The sequence below is a fragment of the Cottoperca gobio genome, chromosome 3 (assembly GCF_900634415.1).
Source record: "Cottoperca gobio chromosome 3, fCotGob3.1, whole genome shotgun sequence".
Classification (NCBI taxonomy): domain Eukaryota; kingdom Metazoa; phylum Chordata; class Actinopteri; order Perciformes; family Bovichtidae; genus Cottoperca; species Cottoperca gobio.
The window spans coordinates 2,377,285-2,402,898 of NC_041357.1; the positions used below are offsets into that span (position 1 = coordinate 2,377,285).

At 41.7% G+C, this 25,614-nt stretch overlaps 3 protein-coding genes across 5 annotated transcripts in view; 2 read left to right on the forward strand and 1 right to left on the reverse strand.

The window, feature by feature from the left end:
• Nucleotides 1-460: 460 nt before the first annotated feature.
• Nucleotides 461-5,965, forward strand: lins1 (lines homolog 1). The gene is made up of 6 exons (XM_029428743.1): nucleotides 461-872; nucleotides 973-1,062; nucleotides 1,705-1,837; nucleotides 2,680-3,279; nucleotides 3,711-3,894; nucleotides 4,585-5,965. Exons 1-6 carry the CDS (start codon nucleotides 522-524, stop codon nucleotides 5,408-5,410), a joined length of 2,184 nt encoding a protein of 727 aa, XP_029284603.1. The 5' UTR covers nucleotides 461-521; the 3' UTR covers nucleotides 5,411-5,965.
• Nucleotides 5,966-8,226: 2,261 nt separating this feature from the next.
• Nucleotides 8,227-10,330, forward strand: gjd6 (gap junction protein delta 6). Its single transcript, XM_029460813.1, has one exon. It carries the CDS (start codon nucleotides 8,376-8,378, stop codon nucleotides 9,579-9,581), a length of 1,206 nt encoding a protein of 401 aa, XP_029316673.1. The 5' UTR covers nucleotides 8,227-8,375; the 3' UTR covers nucleotides 9,582-10,330.
• A 636-nt stretch (nucleotides 10,331-10,966) lies between these two features.
• sh3gl3a (SH3-domain GRB2-like 3a) overlaps nucleotides 10,967-25,614 on the reverse strand; it is a 49,712-nt gene continuing 35,064 nt past the window's right edge. For 2 of the 3 annotated variants that reach the window (XM_029460825.1, XM_029460842.1), the window contains exons 3-11: nucleotides 20,799-20,871; nucleotides 20,553-20,696; nucleotides 19,597-19,730; nucleotides 18,383-18,541; nucleotides 17,756-17,859; nucleotides 16,629-16,753; nucleotides 16,465-16,497; nucleotides 15,539-15,601; nucleotides 10,967-14,357 (exon numbers count right to left, since the gene is read on the reverse strand). In XM_029460825.1, the coding sequence (XP_029316685.1) occupies nucleotides 14,155-14,357; nucleotides 15,539-15,601; nucleotides 16,465-16,497; nucleotides 16,629-16,753; nucleotides 17,756-17,859; nucleotides 18,383-18,541; nucleotides 19,597-19,730; nucleotides 20,553-20,696; nucleotides 20,799-20,871 (1,038 nt within the window). In that variant the 3' untranslated portion in view covers nucleotides 10,967-14,154. The remainder of the gene's footprint in view (nucleotides 14,358-15,538; nucleotides 15,602-16,464; nucleotides 16,498-16,628; nucleotides 16,754-17,755; nucleotides 17,860-18,382; nucleotides 18,542-19,596; nucleotides 19,731-20,552; nucleotides 20,697-20,798; nucleotides 20,872-25,614) is intronic. The other variant, XM_029460834.1, reaches the window with a different exon arrangement.

Sequence of the window (25,614 nt, forward strand, 5' to 3'; positions counted from 1 at the left end):
ACATGATTTAAATGAAATGTGTGTGCTCCTTATTATGCTTGTTTTTTTTTATTTTTTTTATTGTATAATTGTTTATATGACTACATGGACATTTAATTATATTGCCCATATTGATTGTCACAGGTCAAAGTTATAAATTATTTTTAAAAAACATGTATATCAAAATAAAAGCCTCACTGATAAATTTGGTAGAAAGAATCCGTCCTTCCACCTTGTGATTTAAACATTGCTATTTAAAGTACAAAAGCGAAAATAAAAATTGCTTGTTTATCAAAAGATGCACGTTATTGAAGAAGCCATAAGAATCCACCAACAATCCTGAGTGGTCAGTCCATGTTAGTAATCCTATGAAGAAAACGAGCTGATATGTGCTTTATTTTGAAAGCTCCTGTGGCATATCTCCGGTCTTTATTTGTTAACTCTCAGTGACTTGACTCACCTTGCTGACCCATTTGTTGGATTGGTTGAAGTTGTTCTTCCGCGTGGATCACGTGTCAAGTCCACACGGAAGAGGCACCAGCATGGAGCACACAGTGAGCTGCAGAGCCTCGTCTACCAGGAGAGAGAGCTTCGACTGTCTCACAGAGGTCTACACATGTTTTCTCAAGGGATCATGTCCCAGCCAAAGGGCTGCGGATGTGGCTTGCGTGATATTTTCCGGGGTGTGTGGACTGGTCCCCGGCGAGGACAGAGAGAGTACTCCTTCAGATGATTTCCGTGACACCAGCGTGGTGCTTACCTGCATCAGTGTGACTCTGGTGGACAGGATTGTCTCCAGCCTGACGTCTCGGAGCCTGTCTCCAGCAGTAACGTTATATTGCGTGGACATCCTGACAGTGTTGTTTCAAGACATGGATCTCATGTCACAACTTGTAAGTGCCCCCTCCTAGGCTGACCAAAACACACAAATACATGTTATCGTCGTAGCCTTCGTGTTTTTTACACTGACATTAAAAGTCCACTATTCCACAGATCCAGCAGTTCCAGGCTGAGGACCAGATCATCTCACACCTCGCTGCAAAGAGTGTATCAGTGTGTGTTTTCTATCAGCTCCTCAAATCTGTGAGTTCTCAGGGCTGTAGTCCGGATTTTTAGAAACACTGAAGTTTTAGGCAAGTTTGCTTAGAACATTTGTTCATTACCTTCATTCAGCCTTTACGCAATCTGCATCTTCTGTGTTCAACTCCTAAGTTACAGGTAAACCTCTAACCACACTAGCTTTTCAGCTCATTTAGGTCCTGTTGTGTCCAAGCTTTGTTCAAACTAACCCATTTTGAGACATTTTTAATTCAAGATCCCAGTCTTCACCAAATCACAAGATTTACAGTTATCTATAAGCTCCTTTCCAGAAGATTATAGGAAAGTATGAGCGCTGTACATGCCATAACATTTCAGTCAGCCTATCCAGTGTTAATTGTTATAGAAACATTATAAAGTAAATGACACAGTATCAGTGAACACATGCAAAGACTTTGTTCTACAAGCTGGTCTATAAATTAGGACATGAACAAGGAAGGCCAACATGTCAGAAGACTGAGGAGTGGTAGGGTTTACTGGTGAATACTAAATAAAAAAACTGGTATATGGCTGGTAAGCAGTTATTCGCAGCGATTATTTGAACAATACTAGTAGCTTCATATAGTATCTAACATATTGTACTATGTTCCAACATTATATGTGTAATGTATATATTTTATTTCTCAGAGACCAGTCAGTCCTGTCTGGCAGCAGAAGTGTGTGCAGGTGTTTTACAGCTCGGCCCCCGGTCCAGAACTGGATAGCTGTGTGTGGTCACTGACTGAAGTCTTAAAACGACTTCTTAAAGGAGCTCATCAAGGTTAGTTTGTACGTTCCCACTGAGCAGACGATGTGTGTTCCTTTAACTTAAGCCTGAGTGACAGCCAAACTCTGCTGACGTGTGAACCATAGACTGCAGTGTTTCCCACAGAATTACATTCCACCTGTGGCAGTAAAGGGGGGGGGACGACGACATTGGCTAATATTCATTCAGTTATGTTAACGGTGATCACTTTTTGTTATTGTTGTTATTATTATAATTAATATATAGTATAAGTATATATAATGTAAGTATTGTTACCAACATATGGACAAAAGTATTGGGCCACCTCCACATTACACCTACAGGAGCTTTTATAACATCTCATTCCAAATTCATAAGCATTAATGATGATAAGCATGATGGTCCTTTGCAGCTATAACAGCTTCACTCTTCTGGGAAGCTTCCTACAGCATGTTGGAGCATGTCCCGTTCATCCAGAAGAGATCAGTGAGGTCAGACACTGATGTTGGACAAGAGGGCCCGGCTTGCAATCTATTGTTGGTTTTGTTTGTAGTTCCATATTAAGGATTAAAACAATCAGCTGCCCCATTAAATTTTTCAATTGTTTGGAAAATCAAATACACGACAAATTATTATTTACAAGTTTTCTATGAATCAATTGTTTAATCTCTTAGTTTTCAGCCAAACTGTCCAAAATCCTGTAATTTGGTTTACAATGATAAAATAAACTGAATCTTGGATTAAATGACTTAAAGGGAGAATCCATTATTAAAATGATAAGATGCAGTATTGTTTCCACGCCAGCATGAAGGCCGTTGTGTGATCCTTGTTGTGTTGCTGTGTCTAATCTCTCATTTTGATGTATTTTCTTCCATCAGAGATCCTCGGGAACCTTCTGGCAGCGTTTGACTCCAGCCTAAGTGCTTTATGTTCAACGTTTCTCCCTGAAGAGAGAAGAGAGGTAACTCAGTGTTTGGTGGATGTTGCCAGCAGCCGACTCTGGGGAGCAACATTCTGCCTGCTGCTGGACCTGCTGGAGGTGCTGACTGCATCCAGTTTGATATGTGGAGCTGGTATCTGTCTGAAGAGTCAGAGAATAACCCACAGTCACTCCTCAGCGCTCCTGACAATAATCAGCTGCTCTTCTGAGTATTTTGTCAAAAAGCGAGCGCTGCTGCTTCTGAAGAGAGCTGTGCTTCAGAAGGTGGGAGAGGACTGGGCTTTAGGAGAAGTGCTGGACACTGGGCTGAAATACAAGCACTTCAGCGCTGATATGAGCATGCTGGCTCAGAGTGTGTTAACAGCAGTGGCTACTAATTGGTTGCAGAGTGTTCAAGTGGAGTCTGCCTCTTTCTTTGGGGGGACCAGACACATCAGAGCAGAGGAAGGTCAGAAACCAGACTGTGTGGTGCTGAGAGCCGTCAGCCTGCTTCTTCTCAAGTCCATGGAGCTTCACATCCAAACAGCCGGGGGAACAGGTGTGAGTCCATGATGAACACATGCTGAAAGTTGCTAAAACACTGGAGCTGAGGGGAGCTGCATGGTTGCTGATAATTCTCTGTGAGTTCATTAGTATGAACAGTACTTTCCACATTACAGTCGTTTGACCCATTGTTGATATACAAATACTGATCGATGCAGTTTAGAGGCGGCTGTAATTGCTATTTTTATAATAACAAATGACAATATGACGATGTGAAAGTGGCTGATAAACCTACAGAGAATTATCACCCAGATCTGCAACTAATGTTTTTGCCGTCCGGCCCACAACGTAACTTATCTTTATGCTTTGTATTGTAGTAAGAAGATGAATTTTGTGTTCTGTACCCTGTATTACAGCTTTTCCACAGCAGGGGGCACTCCTCTCAATATGGTTATGCTGATACTTCCCTTTATCCTCTCGCAGCAGGAGTGGACCGTGTCACAGAGGTCTGTGGGTATCTGCAGAGTCTGTGGGGCTTCCTGAGGCAGTGCAGTATCCAGCTGACAGAGGTCCCTCACTGCTGCTGCTGGGTCAGCCTGCTGTTCGGAGAACAGGACGACGACTTGATGGAGGCAGCCAAAGCTCTGTTTTCCATATTCCTCCATCACAGGTACAACAGATATGCAGACTTGTGTGTATTTTATTTCCGTCAACATGACAGTATGGTGTCAGTACAAGAGTTTAGCTTACACACAGCTTGTTGGACAGATGAGGCAGATCAATCTGAGCAAATAATGGACTGAAAAAAACCCAGACTGCATCAGGTTTCACTGGGATTGTGTCATTATTCTACAAACAAAAATTTCTAAACCTGGTGTCTTTAATACACAACTGTAGTAGCGTCTGCACTGGGATTGGTCCATCATGTGCCTAACATTCAACATGATCTCCCCACATTCAGCCTGAGAAAGGATGTGATGTCACAGATTTGACATGGGTAATATATAAATATTGATCAGTGCAATCACAAGCTATAAACAGGCTGCAAGAGCAATGCTGGAGTTTGTTGTTTAGTAGAGGGACGTTGATGAAAACACTACAGCACCTCCAGACCCGCTCAGTCAAAGCTGAGCAAAGGTGATTCTATTTTCTTCTGAATCCAGCTGGAGATTGAACCAAAACAGGAAATGCATGCTCGAGTTTGTGCAGACATAAACGGATGACATTTGTAGATGGAGCATATATTCATAGGACAGAAGTGTAATGTGACCTTCCCTCAAAACCCCTTCAACCCTAACCCAGGGGAGGCAGGTGTCACGTTTTTAAAACGAGTTGACTAAAGCGCTTGTTTCTCCTGCAGACTGTGTTCAGGATTGGATGACGTTGCTCTGTTGAAGGCAGCCTGTGCCTCTGGCTGCAACCCTCACTGCCACTTCCTGCTGCTGCTTCAGAGCATCTCCTTCGACCACAGCATCCTCCTTGACTTCCTCATCTCCACCGAAACCTGCTTCCTGGAGTACTTTGTGCGGTACCTCAAGTACCTCAGAGCTGACTGGCAGGGCTTCACTGCAGCGTGTGGAAGAACCAGTTTGCCAGACCGTCGTCTTTCACTGCAGCAGTCACCCACTGCCTCCTGTGGTGGTGATATGTCAAAGGGGACTTTCAAAGGTCAAGATCAAGGTAAATTCAGCTCCTGTGTCCAGCCCATAGGTGCCATTTCACCCGTGGCTGCTGGGTTTCACCTTGTAGAGTATGATAGTTCTGATGAGTCTGATCCAGAGAAAATGGAGGTTTCTCAGGATGAGTCAGGGGCGTCTGTGTGTGAGGCCTTGGATGTGAAACAAGAGATTAGTGGAGCCCCAGTATCTATCAGGCAGAAACAATATGAGTCTGAGGAATCTGCCTCAACAGGATTACTGAGTGAACCTAACTCCACACCGGAGAGAAGACCAGAAGGGCCGTCACTGCCGGTGTTACAGAGTGAGCAAACCTCATCTCCAAATATGGCTCCTCTGTCTGGACAGGTGACCTGCGACATCTTATCCAGAGCAGTCCTCTGCATGTCACAGCTCAGAGAGGTGGTGACCAGGCTGCAGACGAAGAAGCTCTTCCCATACAACCCTTCTTCACTATTAAAGCTCTTAGCACAATTAGAGAACTGTTCCTCGCAATCACTATCCAAATGACCTGTGTTACATTTCAATACATATAAATATAGCGTGTAAGCTAAATCTAAATGGCCCAGTGTCTGTTCAGGCATGTCCAGGGTGTTGTCCTGCCTTTCATCCGGGGCATGCTAGGACTGGCACCTGAGTAAAGAAGAAGAAGCGTACTGTATGAATCTCTGGAGAGGTTATTCCATCGTTTCACCCTGTTGTTATTTTTACACACACGAGCCCAAAATATACACATGCACAGACTGGACACATTTATTCATGTATATAATGTATGGTTGTTTGATTGACAGCAAGTCATTTCACTACTTTGATAATCAGTTGACCAGAAATCTTTTAATACTGCTTTAAGTTGATTTCTTTTTTTTTTTATGTACTATGTAAATGTCTTCCAGGAGAAATCCTCATGTAGCAGTACTGGCACAACAATCAATGCAAGTGAATTGTGAATGGACTGCACATTTTATTTATATAGCCTGATATCACATTTGACAAGTTTGCCTCGGGGCTTTACAATCTGCATACGACACCCTCTGTCCTAATAAACTTGACATTTTTAAGATTAAAGTCAAACTTTTGAGAATAAATCAAACAACTGCACTAATGTTTGTGGATGTGGCTTCAAAATTGGTTTTGGTAACAAGGAAATAGTTTCTCTTTTAGCTCATAAACACAGTGTGGTAATAAGTATTAGTGCTTTGAAGACATCGTGCTGAAAATTGCGTCTATTCAGAAAGAGAAAGCACACGAACTTGGAAAAGGTTCCCACATCAGTGCAAACTGAAACAGCTGGTTATGGCCAGATGCAAACGTATCGATGGTTACACCGGCATGCGTTACAGAGAAGATGTGTTATATCACAAGCCTGCAGAACAAACAACGACCCAAAAGTAATAGCCGACTACGTCATCACATCCACCAAATATTCTCCTCTGTCCTTCACTTGCACACATGCAGAACGACACTCCTCTGTGGGAGTTCCCGCTACAGTAGGTGTCTCCAGGGAGCAGTTGCACCAACAAATGTCTGCTCTTAAGCTAAGCTCGGTCCTAACTGGGCGTTCTAACTAAACCGGACATTATAGTTGCGCCATCTAGATTTAAGCCTCGTTGTAAATCTTATGCTTAATCAGGAGCAGGTGCAAAGTAGAAATCTGAGTCAGAACAATCATTTATCGCCTCTTCGTGGGCGTCGCCAGCTACGAGGTCACGGAGGTCCAGACCTTTCCGATACAGTCTGGTCCGCTCCTCTGCGCTCCTATGATGCCATGTGCTGATGAAATATTGAGCAGAATTTGATTTGAGATTTGAGTTGGCTTATATCTTGACATCGTGACAAGAATAGCACGGCAGTGTCTTCCTTGTCCTCCTCATCACACATCTTCATCAACAGAGGCCAACAAGACAACCCCAAAATAAAAGCAAAGTAATAAGTATTACTGAATGGAAAAAAGTAATAGTCAATAAATAAGGAACAGTTTGATGTAAATATTGTAATAAAAACCTTTTTACATTTCACCCTATATGCCTTGTGTGTGTGAACGGGTGCGGTGGCGTGCTTTCTGCTGGGTCGATGCCGCAGGGAACGCGGTTGGAAGAGACGGGGAGGAAAGAGAAAGACGTGGTTGTGTTTTGGTTTTATCAGCAGTTTTCACACCTAGGTGCAAAAGTTGAAGCCAGGTTGCAGGAAGTGAGGAGGGTCTTGATTCAAAGGATCATGGGAAATTGAGTCCAATAGCTCAATCCCCATACTGTGAGGATCCCACAACTCATTATTCAAAATCACAATGAAGTTAAATCATATCTACAACCAGTGAGCCGTTGAGGTACGGCCAAATTGTTGGATTAAATATTTGCATTAATAGAAAATGTCAAATTAAAATTCACCATTTCTCTGACCAGTACATTCAGAAGCCAGAGCTAACTAGCTAACTTTCCCTGGGATGTAGTGACACAAACAGTTTTTGAAACAAGAAAGTGATGTGGGGGACGACGCTGCCCCAGTAAAAACTCTTGTGTGGTGAAGAAATATGACCCTGTAGAATACATTACGTCATGATTGATAATGGCAGGCAGTGATGAGTGAGGGTAAGCAGTCTAATTATTTTGGTCAACTTTTTTAGCCAATGCTACACCAAATGTTTCTGTTCATTTCATAAATAGCAAGACAGACTCTCAGACGGGCTTGCCAGGACTATTTGAAGTAAGGAAAGAGGTCTCTGAGTGTTTCATCTTTGGAAACAACGATTTGATGTTAACAGACCTTTCAAGGGTCTTTTTTTAAAACACAGATAAGAGGATTGGCAAGTGGCGGGAGAGGAGCAGTCAGAGCAACCCTTGGAACAGAAAACCTCAGCAGCCACCAGACTGTCTGAAAAACCTTATTGTTTTTACCAAACCCTTAATTAATTTGCTCAGAACAGAGTTTGAAGTGAGCATGCTCTTCTGTCCTAGTCATCATTTGCTTTCTGAGGACTGGTTTGTGAATAAGGCTCTATCAGTTGGGACTATCAGCAGGTCCTTCAGTAGAGGAAGGGTGATATCTCAGTTTTAAAATGGATTCTAAAGACGAGAGAAGTGAGCGTGCCAAGTGACTCATGTCAAGTGGACATCCTTATCTATGAAAGATGGGTTGGCTCTCTCCTGCAATGGCTCTACTGCTCTCAAGGCAGACAGGCAGTGCTGGAGAACATTCAGGCAGAGAGCAGGCTACTGCAGGGGCGGTAAGTGCTCTGATTTTAGAAGAACTTTCTGACCAAGAAATGAGAAGTAAGAATTTGTAGAATTAAGAAAAAAAGGTTGTGTAGATTATGTATGATAGTGTAGCCCAGATCAGATTTTCTCCAATGTGGTTTAAGATTTCAGAAAGTCCATCAGGGTAGGAGTTCAGGAGGAGGAGAGGTGGACCAGTCCAGACCAGACTGCTCTACTCAAGGCAGTCCGTCCTTCCTCGAGGCAGCTGACAGCCACAGGCCACCATGACGGAGTGGACCCTGCTCAAACGTCTCCTGGATGCTGTCCACCAGCACTCCACCATGATCGGCCGCCTGTGGCTCACCGTCATGGTCATCTTCCGGCTGCTCATTGTCGCTGTGGCGACTGAAGACGTGTACACTGATGAGCAGGAGATGTTCGTGTGCAACACGCAACAGCCGGGATGCTCCACCGTCTGCTATGATGCGTTCGCGCCCATCTCCCAACCTCGCTTCTGGGTCTTCCACATCATTAGTGTCTCCACGCCGTCCCTCTGCTTCATCATCTACACGTGGCACAACCTGTCCAAGCTTCCCCACAACACCACCCAGAGGCAAAGGCAAGGACTAGGAGTTATCCCAGGGCAGCGAGGACCAGACTTAGGGCACGGTGGCGGACAAGAGGTGTATGACAGGAGCTGCGACTCAGACAGCTGCTCCATCCGTTCACATAAGCATTTAGGTCACAGCCTGGCGGATGTGCTGGAGGGCACCACCAGCCAGAGCCTCCAGAGGGGAGACCCCAACAACAGGGTGTCCTTGAGCCACGCCCGAGCTTGCACCTTCAGAGACAGGAGTGGAGAGGGTCACGGGGTCTCTGGAGGTGTTCTGTCTAAATGTTACGTCTTCCATGTGTGTTTACGGTTTGTGCTGGAGGTTGGCTTTGTCCTAGCCCAATGGAAGCTGTTTGGTTTCCAGGTGCCTGTCCATTTCCTTTGTACCTCTGCCCCCTGCAGTCAGCCGGTGGACTGCTACGTCTCCAGGCCCACGGAAAAGACCATCTTCTTGCTCTTTATGTTCAGTGTGGGGGTTTTCTGTATCCTGCTCAATGTGCTGGAGCTCAACCACCTGGGCTGGAAGAAGATCCAGCAGGCAGTGAAGCTGAGGGAGAGGGCGTCCTGGGGAGGCTGTCCAGGTATAACGCGGGGCTATGAAACCTTCCCTCCAGACAGCCCCTCTCTCACACCCTCTTTAAGCTTCAGGGATGTGACCAGCACCACCTCCCTGCCCACTTTGGACCTGGTGGAGGGTCACCAGCCTGACTGGACCTATGCTGTGAACTGTGGCATGATGAGGGAGCCTGAGGAGGTCAGAGAGACGAGACTGGAGCAACCAAAGAGACAGGACTCCTTTAAAGGAGAGAGGCAGCCACTGAAGAGTAAGAGGGTGATCAGAGAGTCCAAACAGAGGAGTGCTGAGGTCTGGATATAGTCTGCGACCATGGGGAAGCATATTGCTACCTTTAATTCTTTACCCGTGGATCTCACTTGGTCCACAGCTAAATGTAATAGTTTAAAGGATTGTTTCACCCAAATAACAAAGAAACACATTTAATTACAGAAATTACATAATTCTGTATGTTTAAAAAAATTGGGTCCATTATTCAGGGTATTCACGGACTCTTTCAACTGTTTTCTAGAGGCTATTTCTTCACCACAAAGGATTTCCAATGAAAACATTTCCCAGACTGTATTATCCAGAACCAGGACTTTGTTTCTGGGAAACATACACTACTGGTGAAACTTTAAAAATAACTTTTGAATGCGCAGCACAAACAAAACCCCTCCAATTCACTAGCATTGATGTGACAGATCTCAGAACCCGGCCATGAAAACTAACACTATCTGCATTGCTAGGTAACGGAAAAAATACACTTAGTTGGCAGATTTCTGAGGTCCAATACATTGTAATCAGGCCCTGCAGTACATCCTAACTTCATGAAAGTAATAGTGTTCAGGTTTTGTTAAAAGTGTGTTGATTCGACTGGTCATTGTAGAGGACTTTGCAGTGCATTTGGATGTCATTACACTAACACATTCTTCAGTATATTTTCTCCACACTGTTTACATAAGTGAGGGTGGACTGGGATGTCCAGTGGCTTACTGATTAAGCTGCACACTATATAACTGACCCTGGCTTGATTCTGACAGGACTTTGGTTGAATGTCAAACCTCTTCCTCTTGCATTACCTGTCTGTATCTATACTGACACTTTCAAATAAAGGCAGTAATGCCAAAAGCTGATTCTAGAAAAGAGGATGGACTACATATTTCAAACAGCTCTCAGTATATTGCAACACAATTCAGGAGAAACAGAAAATACAGCATCTTAAATTACCAATAAGTTGAATCAACACCTCTCTCTGTTGAACCATCATTAAGGTAACATTTATTGCAGGACTGTAGAAGACTTTATGTTATTTGTTGTTCGGTCGTGTATGCTTTTTGTAATTTGGGTGAACTTACCCTTTATTTCACCATAAACTAGAAGACTAGAGATCCTTATAATATCTACAGATATATATCTATCTATCTATATATATAGATATATATATAATACATATGATATATTTATGGAGCTGGCTTTGTGCACTGATCTAAACGGTTGACACAAAGTTAGCAGCCCTATATTGTTTAAAATATCATTGTGTGCTATAACATTAAAGTTTCCCTTCAGTGGAACTACAACACGCCTACAGCATGAACAACAAGCCACTTCACTAAAGCAGGTGGACAAGGTGTCCACATCATTTCGGACATATTGTGTAATTCACAGATCAACACAAAGACAAACAAAGCACACATGTGAATCCAGACTCAATTTTGCATTTTGTCATTTATTTACGCAATATATTAATTTAAAACATCTATAAAACACCTTTTGCATAAATTATGCTACTGTAAAAATAAAACAGAGGACTGCGCCGCCACTTTCCTTTGCCTAGTAGTTGGTTGTTAAATGAATACTGAGGAGAGAGCTGTGGACTGTGACGGCTAACAGAGGTACAGTGTTGAGAGATTTTGTTTTAGTGTATCAGTTAAACCTTGGGGCTAATTGCAAAAAATAAAAGTGTGAAATAGGCTAATCTAATCTCCATCTTAAATCTGTAAACAAAGTGAAACACTTTGGAATTGGATGGTTAGTTCACTTCTTCATGATGACTGCATTTCTAGAACAAGTCTTTTTCTCTGTTGGTTTCTGGAGAATTTGGGATTAAACTGATGAACGTTCCTTTCTGTGACTGTGTTGCAGATGACATCCTGTGCTAACAGCTCCCCAGTATCCAAAATCCATAACAATAATCTTTAGAAAAACAAAATCATCGTGCAGCATCGTGATCATCTTGTCAATTGCCTAAATTGAGTTGGTCCACATACATTATAAGATTTAATTTAATAATGTAGAGTGGAGAATGGAGAGCATTTAGGAACAAATACCCAATATTATTAATAATAATAATTAGTAAGAGAGAAAGTTTCTTGTGTAATTTCCATGAATTGTCATAAAAGCCAGTATTTAAATAGTAGTGGAATAAATGAAGGCTAAATGTGCTGTGATAGCACATAATGAATATTCCATCAGGACAGAGTTCTGCTATACTTACCTCTGCTCTTAAACAAAGATGCTGTTTTCATTCACTAGTTAATTCCAAGTACGTCTGCTTTACCTTTTTTTTGAGCGATCACAAGGTTCCTGCAAAATGTTTTAAAGACTGACCAAGAACAGCAGATATTATATAAAACAACCATGTAACCCTAATATACAGTTTAAATGACTTCAACCTCGTTTCTGTCCAGATTTCTAAACTCTGTGATTGGAACAAATTAATGAAAGAAAACAGTTTCAACTGTTAAAGACTGAGAGCAGCAAAGTGCTCAGTATGACCTGACTCATGTTGTACGGATGGAATTAGGGTTGTGAAAATGTAGATTATCCTGAATTTATTAAGACAACTGGTAAACATCGAATTAAAACAGATTTACGGTAATGTGTCTCGTGCAACACTCTACATACTCTAAATGAATTGTCAGAAGGAGAAACTGCTGGTTATCAGGCTACCAACATGTTTTACCGACTCCCGCAGTGATGGGACTTCCTAACATGTTTACCAGCACAGCCGCACAGTAACTGCAGGCCTTTACTTATCCTACAGCGTATCACTAGCTAATGAGAGCAGGAAGGTTCACAAGCTAACAGGATCATCTGCATCCTCAGACGTCTGATTCAGGATGTGATGCAACCATTTTTCCAATCTATATTACAATAATTGTGATAGTGGATACATTAGAGTACAGTCCAAAGAACATATTTGGTTATATAAATCTAGGTATCTAGCACTTTGACTTCACATATATATCTGATATGGCAGTGGGTGTAACCCAGTTGTGACTAACATAAAGTGCAACGCTGAAGAAAAGGAAAAAACAAGGTGCATGCCCATAAACGTATGTGGTAGTAGATTCTAAAGCTTCAGTGCAATACAGATGACATTTGAAAAAATATGTTCATATGGTTTCAGTGAGACAAGGTATTCATCCCTATCTGACATAGAGTGGGCGGTACAGTCCTTACATTATGTCACAATAAGTCAGAGCATGTAAACAGTTTGAGAGGTACATTCAGAAACATGGAGCTCACTACAGTTCCACACAGTTGTAAAAATAAATGTGTTGTGGGCAGGCCATAGTGTAGGGCTTCTAGGGCTTCTAGGTAAGAGCACAGCAGGCAAAGAGGAAAAGTCCGTTTTGGGAAGAGAAAGGACAGAAAAACAGTCAGCCCGCACTAAACACAGGCAGAGTCTAACAGAGTAGTAATTCTTACTGTCCATGATCCTAGAGGAATGTGAGGCTTTCAAACACTGGTGACTTTAACTAGGCCAGTCAGGTGGGATCAAAGCTAAAATAAATAGCAATTCAGTCTTTGTGGGGAAAAGCAGCATGTCATCCAGATAAAGCCTTCATTCAGCAAATATTATACTGTTACTTTTTAGAGGATAACTCTTGGGTGTTTTCTTGTAATTTTGGTCATTCTTTTAATCAGATATCCAACAAAGAATATGTACAGTCAGACAATCAGGCATCTTGTAAACAAGCCAACGGTTTATCCGGATAACTTTATATAAGTTATCTCAGAACATATGTCTGTAAACTATAAACTGTGATGGATGTTTCAACTTTCAACTACATTTTCTCCACTAAACCTGGGGGCTCGTTTAAAGTCAAAACAGTAAATATGCAGTTTTAAAACCAAAACAATTAAAAGATACATAATGCTTAAAAGCTTTGCACTATTCTTTGTACCGTGTGCTTTGTTTGTGTACTGCTGCTGTGACATGCACATAACCCCCAGTTGAGATAAATAAAGCATCCATCTATATATAGAACTGAGTTGAACTGCAGATGATCATCTGTGACCATCCTATGAGGGTTCATCACTGCAGGCGACACCTTTCACATGCAAGTAGTCTGTTGACCTGTTGTTGAATGACCCATGTTGGCAAGTGCAGCTTTACAACCTGTTTGATTGTCTGACTGTCGATGTTTCTTGACCCGTCTGACTTCTTTCAAGCATTGTCACCATGTTCCCAATCTCAACAATTAACTAGAGGAGAAATTCAAGGAGCCTGAGTTTGTGCTGAGGGGGCAAAATAGGCCGACAGCTCAACGAGATAAAGCTTCCGAGGGACTGACAGGAGAGTTAGACAACTTCTAGACATTTTCGGTCGGACCCAAAAAACACAAAGGGTCCAACCAGGCAGTGTCCAATTTAGTGGTTCGGGTTTCAGTAGGCCTCAGGTTTATAGATATCAACAGAAATTTGATATTAAGTCAGCTTGGGACAATACTGCTACCTCTCTGACGCGGTTTGAAAATCAGAAGAAAGAAAAAATCTCAGCTTCGGGCTGAGCTGGTCCTGTGCATGTTCAGAACCAAGTCAGGCTGAGGACAGAGGCTGAGTGTGGTGAGGCAGGAGGGAGTCTGTAGAGGACTCAAGGGGCCAGTCTTTACTGAGGCAGGGGGACGATGACCTCCACATAGTTGATGGGGAAAAAACCAGACTTGCCATCGATCATGCCCTCATACCAGTTCTCATCTATCTGGTTGGTGAGGATGATGATGTCACCCTCTTTGAAGGCTAGCTCACCCTCGTTCTCTGGCTCAAAGTCATAGAGAGAGCGGCAGCATGGCTGGTCCAACAACTCTGACTCTGCAACACATTGTTACACAGATTATACAACTGCTGAATAATCATGTCATTCCTGCACATTGATGATGAGCAATAGCCTCTTTCTAGACTGCAACTAATTTTACTTTCATTATCAAGTATTAATTAGCAGTCGCGACAGCATTTTCCCCTGTGAGTCAGTATGTGTGTCATCGTGGCAAAATGCGGTCCTGGAGACACAGACGGTATTAGGAACTACTATAGAAGACGTTGTAGTCCTCTGCCAGGTGGTTATATGTCTGATGTATGTCTGTCTGTCTGTAGACTGATTTTGTCAAAGCGACAGCGTTACAACTGTACAAGATGAAGTCACAAAACTTTACAGGTGTGTAGTTGAGATGAAAATGAAGGTCGTATTTGAATATAAGTGTGGTTTGTAGCAAGGGCGCCGGAAGTAAGTTGGGAAGAAGTGGGGAAGGAGCCATTGCCCCTCTGGTTGCTCTGGATGCTCTGCCTTGACTCCCGGGTGGAAGCAGGTAGGTAATATTAGCTGGCTTGTTATGTCTTGTGTTGTGTGACTCGCTTGATGTTTGGCTGTGTAAGCACAGTTGTCGACGTGCTGGTTTTTATTCACAAGTAATGTAATCATAACAATTGCATGTGTAACATTACAGCTGTCCATATTTACAACAGCAGTGTATGAGTGAATTGCACTCTAGAAACATAGGGGTGCTACATCGCAAAGTACTGATGACTACTAATGCTGCTTTAAAACTTTATGGAACATTTGTTTAAAGATTTGTTTTGCCATCTCCATGACAACTGAGCAAACTCCAGCTTCTGATGCAGACCGTGTCACACATTTGAAAGTTAGTAAGTGTACCTTGAGTGGATGGGTTTGCTCATTTGTCAGTACTCAATACAAGTACTGAGGCAACTCCATGACAACTGAGAAAACTCCACACACCCTGAAATGTGATTGAAAGCTCTGGAACATGATAGTAAGTTTACCTGGAGTCAAACTATAGTTTCTAAGATGAATGAAGTTCACATTTTAAATGGCCTGTTTCCAAACACCACAGACCCTCACATTTGAGGAGTCCAACGCAGCTTGATTATGCAGGATTCATTGATCATCAAAATTGATGTTAGTTGTCCGTCGATTTATTTTTATATGAATAAATTACACAGATGTGAATGCAGAGTCAGTGTGTGTTACTCACGGGGAATATTGCCATTGGCAGTGGGGCTCTCAGGCCATGGCAGTGGAACATAGTTTATATCAGCTAGGTGAGACAAGTAAAGATGGTGTTGAGCACAAGACAACACAAACAATGCACAAACACAGTATGTGATCCTCCCAAATGTGCCCTCTAATTTACAGTGTAACACTCCCAACTACCAGTAGAGGGCCACATCAACTCCACTTTCAAAAATGCATAAGAGCACAGCAACAATAGATTTAACTCTAAACACACGCACGCAAGGTGACGCAGGTTCTTGTCATCTGACACTTTGACTACTGCAACTCCCTCCTCGCTGGACTGCCTGCATGTGCCATCTGACCTCTACAGCTCATCCAGAATGCAGCAGCCCGACTGGTCTTTAACCTCCCCAAGTTCTCCCACACTACACCGCTTCTCCTTCACTGGCTACCAGTAGTGGCCCGAATCTGCTTCAAGACTCTGGTGCTGGCCTACTGTGCTGTGAATGGATCAGCCCCTTCATACATCCAGGCCATGGTCAAACCATACACCCCAGCTCGCTCACTGTTTTTAGTGGTTAATAAAAAACTACTGGTAATTCACATTTTTAAATTAAAGCTGAAAACTGTTTTTGTTATTAAAAAGCATACAGACAGCTCACATAGCAACACACATACACATAGGGTCTGTTAGGATACAGGTGGATGGGGAGCAAGAGAGATGTTTACTTTCAGTTTCAAAAGATGTAAATGTTCTAAAACAGTGAACATGGTAATCTGCAGTTGGTGAGGGGAGACAAATATCTGGATATGAACGAGATCAATATGAGGTCAACAGGAGCACACACACAATGTAACATAACAGCCTATAAAAGCCCACCCATCAAACAAATTAAACAAAAGAATGAGAGCCTTACACCTCACATTGTACACAGAAATACCTACTTTTCCTATTGACTGTGTGGTTGATCTGGATATCTGTAAGGGATGACAGAAATAAGGTATCCAGTAGAACTCAAAGCAAACAATGAAGATTGGGCTGACAGAGAAACTTAGAGAAATGAAAGATCAAACACAGGTCAATTAAAGACGGTATGTGGCGGCTGTACCGGTGGATTTGAGCGAGGAACTGTAGGACATGCCGTTGTGCTGAATGTTGTCCAGGGTCTCCATGCTGCTCCTGATGGACTTTGGTTTGAACTGTCTCTTGGGCCGGCTGCTGGCTGTGGATATCCTGGGGTGAGAAGATAGCAGAATGAAAAACACTTGTTCCATTTGGCATCTTTACAATTATAATATGTACTTCTCTGAACGTTTTTAAAACTGTTCACACATTCTATTACCGACATGCAGCTCAGCGCAACAGTTCATCTAACATCCAGAATGCAACCAACACATGTGTCTCCCAGCAGTAACAGTAACTATGACACAATGATTTAAACAAAGGCTGGCACGACGCTGTGTATCACTGTTATCACTGTTATCACTGTTATAGCTTTTGTATTTATGTTCTCCTCCTCGTCCTGCCTTACCCCCTTCCCTCAGGTAGCATAAGTCTTTCATAGAGGTCATCAGGAATTGAATGAGGCACTTATTGTTGTTTGGACCAATTACCGGTTAACATATTTTTACTTTTCATCTTTCTCAGATGTAGAAGAATGTAAACATGTGCAAAATGGAGTGTAAATACACAGAAGTGTGGTGATGGTTAAGTTTTACTGTGTGAACTCAGTAAAGATAAATGCATGTAACCAATTAAAACTATTTATTTAATTAATACAAACACATTTGCCAAATTATATAAAATTGTAGACAAAGGTTTTTAGAAAATACATAGTAAGTAAAGTCTGTAGTGTAGTATGGAGAAAACGTATCATTTGGGTATTGGTACTGAAACGCAGGTATCTCATTGGCCATGGTATTAAGACAGTTAGTATGATAGCGAGCACTACGGCTGCTCTGGGGAGAACCCCCCCCCCCCCCTCAGTGTGGATGTTAGTGTGTCTCCATTATGCCTCTAAAATGACAAAGAACATGTAGGTTGCATGTTGTGAGCCGGTGCCATGAACCTGTACCACATGCAGCACATTAATTCCAGTACATGGACACATGAGTTTCTGAATATACTGCTCAAAGACCTGCTGTCACCACTGGCATTAACACTCCTACAGGGAATGAATGCTGCAATGTAATTACTGACAGCAAAGTGAAGTGTGGCCTCAAGCTCCTTTCTTACCTCTTCTGCAGCTTTCCACTGAGGTCCTGCAGGATTTCACACGACTGTCTGTGGTACTCTACGACTGCCTTGATCAGTGCTGACAGCTGGCTCACCTGTTCCACCTATTGGCCACAACACACACACAAACACCGACACACACATTAATTCACCCCTCAGAAAAGTGACATATAACTCCTTTAATAAACTCACTTTGTGCTTCATATTTAGTGGGTAGTGCTCAAAGTGGTAAAAGTATTTATTTTTCTTCATTTATTTCTCTTTTCTTTCATTTTTTAGTTTGTTGCCAACATGTTACAACCATAACAATACAATATTCAAACTACTTTGACCTCTACTTAAGTTCCTTTAAATATTGGGTTATTCTATGTTCACACTACGGGAGACAAAAGCAACACAATGTCCAAGCTTGGCCGACTACATCGTCGCTGAGTCTCCTTTGAACTGTTGCACATTTTGTGGCTATAGTTGTATGTGGTGCGGAATGGCTTAGGAGGTAGGGCGACCCGACTCTGAAGGTTCCTGGTCCGATCCCCGGCTCCTCTAGAGAGAGTGTGGAGGTGTCTTTGAGCACGACACTGAACCAGTTCCCTTAAGTTTAACACTCCCTATTGGTCTCTCTCTTACATCGTTCTCCAGGAAGTTGAACATGCTCCTCTCTGCCAGCTCTTTGCTCTCGTCAAACTTCTCAACGGCCTGCCGGATCTCCTCATCTGAGATTTTCCCCTGACGCTTCTTCTTATAGTCAAAGTCTAACCGGCGGCCCTCCAGCTTCTTCAGGTGGTGCTGCAAACACAAAGAGGGACGTGTAAATGATAATAATGTATCACTGTGTATGTGACCTCTCTGTACAAAATTGATTACATAGGATTTAGTGCAAAAGTATTTTATTTTGCGTCTGGCATTATGTTTATGACTTGTGTGTTGTTATGTTATGACTTTATGGACTTAAGTGAACTGATGTTTATTCATGCAGCACAAAGCACACGTCATATGTTCAGGTTCTTTCATAACCTGTGGAAGAATTTGACCTGATGTACCAGATAGTGAAAAGTTTGTGCACCAAGTTTCATTAAAAACCTAGTGAAACAAATCAACCACACACTAACAGTTCTCTCTGTGCCTGTAATATTACAGTAACACACGTGAGGGGAAGACTTTACCACGAGGCAAGGAAGGCATGGGCCCAAGGCCTGCGACTATAAGGGGTCCGTAGCAGCTGTGGATACAGCTAGTATACTAACTCATATATAACTGAACATCATTGCCAATTGTCACCCAATCTACAAAGGAAGTGGAGTACACTTGCTGGTGGTTGAGAGTTTATATACAAAATATATGATCAACAAATAAAATGTAATGCAGTATTGTAGACTAAACTGTACCGGTGTAGATGTAGTACCACATGGCTCTGAACATGGCGATGTCTGAGCCGCAGGCTAGCAGCTAGCGGGGCTAATGTGAAAACAACAGCAACAGTTGCTGACAGAGCTAATAGCATTAACATGAGGACTACAAAGTACATTTTGGTGATAATACTTTTTTTTGAAAGCAGGACTTTACTTTTAAGAGTATTTTTTATTATATCAATGAACCCAAAACCATAAAACACACTGCATGCATTGTGTAAATGACGTAAAGGTAACATTCAAGACTGTTACACTGGCCTAGATTACAAACAGTTCTTGGCAAATCCTGGAAGTGTTGACACTTTCCCCTGTGTTGCAAACACTGTCAGCGTTATTATATTTTGAGGGCAAGGTTTTCATCTATGGACTGAAATCAACAGTCTCTAATCCCGTAGTTTATGTACTCTGCCAATCACAAATTAAAAAATGTACCGTGATCTCTTTGAGGTCCTTGTCCTGTAGATTTTGCAGGGGGTCAATAAAGTTTTGTTTGACACTTATGTCCAGGGAGTCCTTCACATCTGCCATCTGCCTCATGGCCTCCCCCATATCCACCAGAGCACAGCCTACAGGACAGAGAGACACAGCTAACCTGGGCTCTTTTCAGCAGGCGCTGTAACATAGAAATCATTTGAAAGAAGGCACCATGTTTCAGTTTTAGCCTCACAGGTGTGTTCGTGTTGTTTTTAATTACTACGATGCCCTTTGACCCACTAAAAGGCTTTTAATGTAAAAAATCTGAGCAGGAATAGTTGAGTGTCATTGACAGTAGCTTTACTCAATGCAACAAAAGTAAAAGTGATTGTAATCGAATCGAATCGAATCGAAAAAAAACAAGAGAAACTAAGCGCAGCAGAGTGAGCATGACATGATTCTGTTGTACTGATGGATTTAGTGCTGTGGAAATGTAGATTCAACTAGAGTTACCAAAAACAATTTACAAACATAAATCTAGCTTTGAGATTGCATCAGCAGCAGATCAGAAACAATAAGGCTTTTTACTGAAGTGTGATGAATATACATTTTAAGGGGAATAAAGGATGTGAATGGGACACATAGAGAATAAAGTCCTGAGTGTTATCGCCACCACATGGGGGAAAATAACAATCAGAGAAAAACAATCAACACGTGTGCAGTCGATAAATAATACTTCTTAAATCCTGTGTTGACAGTTTGTTATAAGGGAAGTTTTGACTGTATTCACTGCAGGCATCTGAGTTTTGCTGACATCACACATCTAAACTTCAGAATGAGTGTGTCAATCTTCAGTGGTGCAGCAGTCAAACAGCAGGAGTTGAACATATGCTAGCATTGAGAAGCTAATCTATATACACCCCTCTGCAGCCCTGGCTGCTAGCTAAACATTTCTGGAATATTATAATTGGTACCAAAGATGGAGTCCTCTCCCAAATCATGTCCGTAGCGCAGCATGCAGTCTCCCAGCAGGCCTTCAGTCTGAGGGTATCCAGTGGTCATCACCTGCCCTCGGATCTTAGACACCGTGTTCAGCATGTTCAGTTTGGCTCGAGAGGCTGCGGAGGAAAACAATGAATGTACCACATACTGGATTCATTTAGCAGGACAGTGTTGTCGTGGCGTAACAGCAAATTATTTAACAAAAATAACTTTCTTACCTGGGTTAGGCTGGAGGTATTCTGTTGTTTTGGACAAGAGGTCAAACACTGACTTGTTGGTCACCTCAATTTTCTAATGGGAGCAAGACAAGATACATAAATATATATATATTTAAAGCAGTTACGTGTTAATAAGTTCCTGTTCTATATTATATTTGAAACATTATTTCAGTTGTCCAAGCTGGGTTCAATTATAACTTGAACTGCTTCTCCCTTTAATGCCAGTTAAAATAAACTTGGAGATCCCTTTATTATTATTATCAATAAATAATGTATTGATAATAATAAAGAATTTTCTTTTTGATTATATTATAAATACAAAATAAGGAAATATAATTTCTTATTTGCTAAACATTATTAATTAGTGTAAAACGTGTCTGTGGAACTTCACAGTAAGGCTTGTTCCGTCGCTGGCTCTCACGGTGGTGTCCAGATAATGATGTGGGCTTCGTAGACAATTGGCGGACTTTCTGGGGAAGGCCTGGTCTGATTAGGAGTGACGGCATCCATCCTACTTTGGCTGGAGCAGATCTCATATCCAATAATATTACACAGTCTATTAGTGGACCTAATCCATGACAACCCAGAGTTGAGACCAGGACAAAGAGTTGTAGTCTTACACACTTCTCTGTGCTTCTTTCCGGGCAGTCACCCACTCAAATCCCCATAGTGACTGTGTCTGCCCCACGACCACTGAAACTAATCAAGTCTATGGTTAACAGAAGAGGAGTTATACATGAAAACCTAATTAAAATAAACACCACCACTGCAAAAGTGCAACTAAATCAAAAAATTAAATGTGGGCTCTTAAACATCAGATCTTTATCAACGAAAGCTGGATTGGTAAATGATTTAATATCAGATAATAAGATTGATTTATTTTGTCTCACTGAAACCTGGCTGAGACATGAAGAATATGTCAGTCTAAATGAATCTACTCCACCTGGTCATATTAATACTCACATTCCTCGAGGTACTGGCCGAGGAGGTGGAGTTGGGGCCATATTTGACTCAAACCTCTTGATCAATCCTAAGCCTAAACTAAAATATAACTCTTTTGAAAGCCTTGTTCTTACGCTCTCAAACCCAACATGGAAAACAATAAAGCCAATTTTATTTGTTACTGTGTACCGCCCTCCTGGTCCGTACTCTGAATTTCTATCTGAATTCTCAGAATTTTTATCAAATTTAGTCCTTAAAACAGATAAAGTAATTATTGTAGGTGACTTTAATATTCATGTGGATGTTGATAGTGACAGCCTTAATAATGCATTTATCTCAATATTAGATTCAATTGGGTTCAGTCAAAATGTACATGAACCAACTCACTGTTTAAACCACACTCTGGACCTTGTTCTGGGATATGGTGTTGAAATTGAAAGTTTATCAGTGTGTCCACATAATCCTCTTTTATCAGACCATTTTTTAATAACTTTTGAAGTCCTGTTACTGGACTACAAGCCAGTAGGCAAAATATCCTACGCTCGATGTTTATCTGAAAGTGCTGTGACTAAATTTAAGGAAGTGATTCCATCAGCACTTGATTCAATACCAGGACTCAATATCAATATAACAGAGGACTCCAATGCTAACTTTAGTCCCTCCCAAATTAATCATCTTGTTGATAGCGCTGCAGCCTCACTGCGAATAACACTCGACTCTGTCGCTCCTCTTAAGAAGAAGATCATAAAACAGAAAAAGAAAGCTCCATGGCTTAATTTACAAATCCGCAAACTAAAACAAAAGTCGAGAAATCTTGAAAGTAAATGGCGTTCCACTAAATTGGAAGAATCTCGTTTAGTCTGGTTAGATCATCTTAAAACGTATAAGAAGGCTTTCCGTAATGCCAGAGCAGCTTATTACTCTTCCTTAATAGAAGAAAATAAGAACAACCCCAGGTTTCTTTTCAGCACTGTAGCCAGGCTGACAGAGAGTCACAGCTCTACAGAGCCTTCTGTTCCTATATCTCTCAGTAGTGACGACTTTATGAGTTTCTTTAACGATAAAATTATAATTATTAGAGACAAAATTAATCTCCTCCTGACCTCAATTGGTAATGACTTAACTTCAACTGTTGGAATTTTAAAAACATCTGTAACTCCTGAAATATATCTAGACTGTTTTACTCCAATCAACCTTAACCAACTAACTTCAACAATCTCATCGTCTAAACCATCAACCTGTCTTTTAGACCCGATTCCAACTAAACTGTTTAAAGAAGTTTTACCCTTAATTAACACTTCGTTATTAAATATGATCAACCTGTCTTTATTATCTGGCTACGTACCAAAATCCTTTAAAGTAGCTGTAATAAAACCACTTCTTAAAAAGCCTAGTCTTGATCCTGAGATTTTAGCCAACTATAGGCCGATATCTAACCTTCCCTTTCTCGCTAAAATCCTTGAGAAAGCAGTCGCAAAACAGTTGTGTGACTTTTTACATAATAATAGTTTATTTGAGGTTTTTCAATCTGGATTTAGAGTTCATCATAGCACAGAGACGGCACTGGTGAAAGTTACCAATGACCTTCTATTGGCTTCAGACAAAGGACTCGTCTCTGTTCTTGTCTTGTTAGACCTCAGTGCTGCTTTCGACACTGTTGATCATGACATTCTACTACAGAGACTGGAACATTGTGTTGGCATAAGAGGAACCGCACTAAGCTGGTTCAAGTCCTATTTATCTGAGCGATCTCAATTTGTACTTGTTAACGATAAATCCTCCATGACAGCCAAAGTCAGTCTCGGAGTTCCGCAGGGTTCTGTACTTGGACCGATTCTATTCACCTTATATATGCTTCCTTTGGGCAATATTATAAGGAACCACTCTATAAACTTTCATTGTTATGCGGATGATACCCAATTATATCTATCAATTAAACCAGATGAAACCAATCAATTGGCTAAACTTCAAGCATGCCTTAAGGACATAAAAACTTGGATGTCTAGCAACTTTTTGATGTTAAACACAGACAAAACTGAAGTTATTATACTTGGCCCTAAACGCCTCCGAAACGCATTTTCTAATGACATAGAAGCTCTGGATGGCATTAACTTGGCCTCCAGCACCACTGTAAGGAATCTTGGCGTCATCTTTGATCAAGATCTGTCGTTTAACTCCCACATAAAACAAATCTCAAGGACTGCCTTCTTTCATCTACGTAACATTGCAAAAATAAGACACATCCTGTCTCAAAATGATGCAGAAAAACTAGTCCATGCATTTGTTACTTCAAGGCTGGATTACTGCAACTCATTGTTATCAGGTTGTCCAAAAAAGTCGGTTAAGACTCTTCAGTTGATCCAAAATGCAGCGGCACGTGTACTGACTAGAACAAGGAAATGGGATCATATTACTCCTGTATTAGCTGCTCTGCACTGGCTCCCGGTAAAATACAGAATAGAATTCAAAATCCTTCTCCTGACTTACAAATCAATTAAAGGTCAGGCTCCAGCATATCTTAAAGATCTCATAGTACCTTATAAACCAACTAGAGCATTACGCTCCCAGACTGCAGGGTTACTTGTGGTTCCTAGAGTCTCTAAGAGTACAATGGGAGCCAGAGCCTTCAGCTATCAAGCTCCTCTCCAGTGGAACCAGCTTCCAGTTTGTGTTCGGGAGGCAGACACACTTTCCACATTTAAGAGTAGGCTAAAGACTTTCCTTTTTGATAAAGCTTATAGTTAGGGCTGGCTCAGGTTTGCCCTGGATCAGCCCCTAGTTATGCTGCTATAGGCTTAGACTGCCGGGGGACACCTCCCTGCTCTCTTCCTTCTCTTCCTCTCTCTTCTTCTCCCTCTCTTCTTCTCCCTCTCTATCTGTATGCATTTATGTAAATGTATGTTACTAACTCACCATCCGGGGTATCATCCCCGGAGTGTCTGTCTCTCATGTGGCAGGTTGCCACTGATAAAGTTTACGTCAGGATCATGAATCGTGACAGCGCCTGCTGACCTGGTCCTGCTGGACACTGGGAAGCCTTATTGACATTTTCCTGGATTCATCCAAACTTTCTATTTCTTTTTTTTTTTCCAACACAACATAATTTCTGTCAAATGTTGTATTTGTACTATGTTGTTTATCCTGTACACACGACATCTATTGCACGTCTGTCCGTCCTGGGAGAGGGATCCCTCCTCAGTTGCTCTCCCTGAGGTTTCTTCCATTTTTTCCCCTTTAATTTTGGGGTTTCTTTTAGGAAGTTTTTCCTTGTGCGATGCGAGGGTCTAAGGACAGAGGATGTTGTAACCTGTACAGTCTGTAAAGCACACTGAGACAAATGTATAATTTGTGATATTGGGCTATACAAATAAATTTGATTTGATTTGATTTGATTTGATTTGTTGTGTTTGTTTGAGTGTTTTAGCTTCATGTCCATGTTTCTCTTACTATGTTAACATAGTCAACATTATCTGGTATTTATAGAGTTAAAACAATACAAAACAAAAAAGTCTATTCAGATTTTGATTGTATATTTTACATTTGACAAATCTCTGCTAAATATTTGTGTTTGATAAACTTTGTTTCCAACCCTGATCTACAGCCTCAGATGGCAGCTCAATAATCTGCATGAATTAGATATGACTGGAAATTCAAGACTCTTGTGGATCCAATGTGCCCAATTGTATTTATGTGTGATGATGTTAGTGCCCAAAGTAGCCATTTCATTGTAGTGCAGCGCCTGTAGTGTAGCGCCTATAGTGCTGTAGTGTAGAGCCTGTAGTGCAGCGCCTGTAGTGTAGCGCCTGTAGTGCAGCGCCTGTAGTGCAGCGCCTGTAGTGCAGCGCCTGTAGTGCAGCGCATGTAGTGCAGCGCA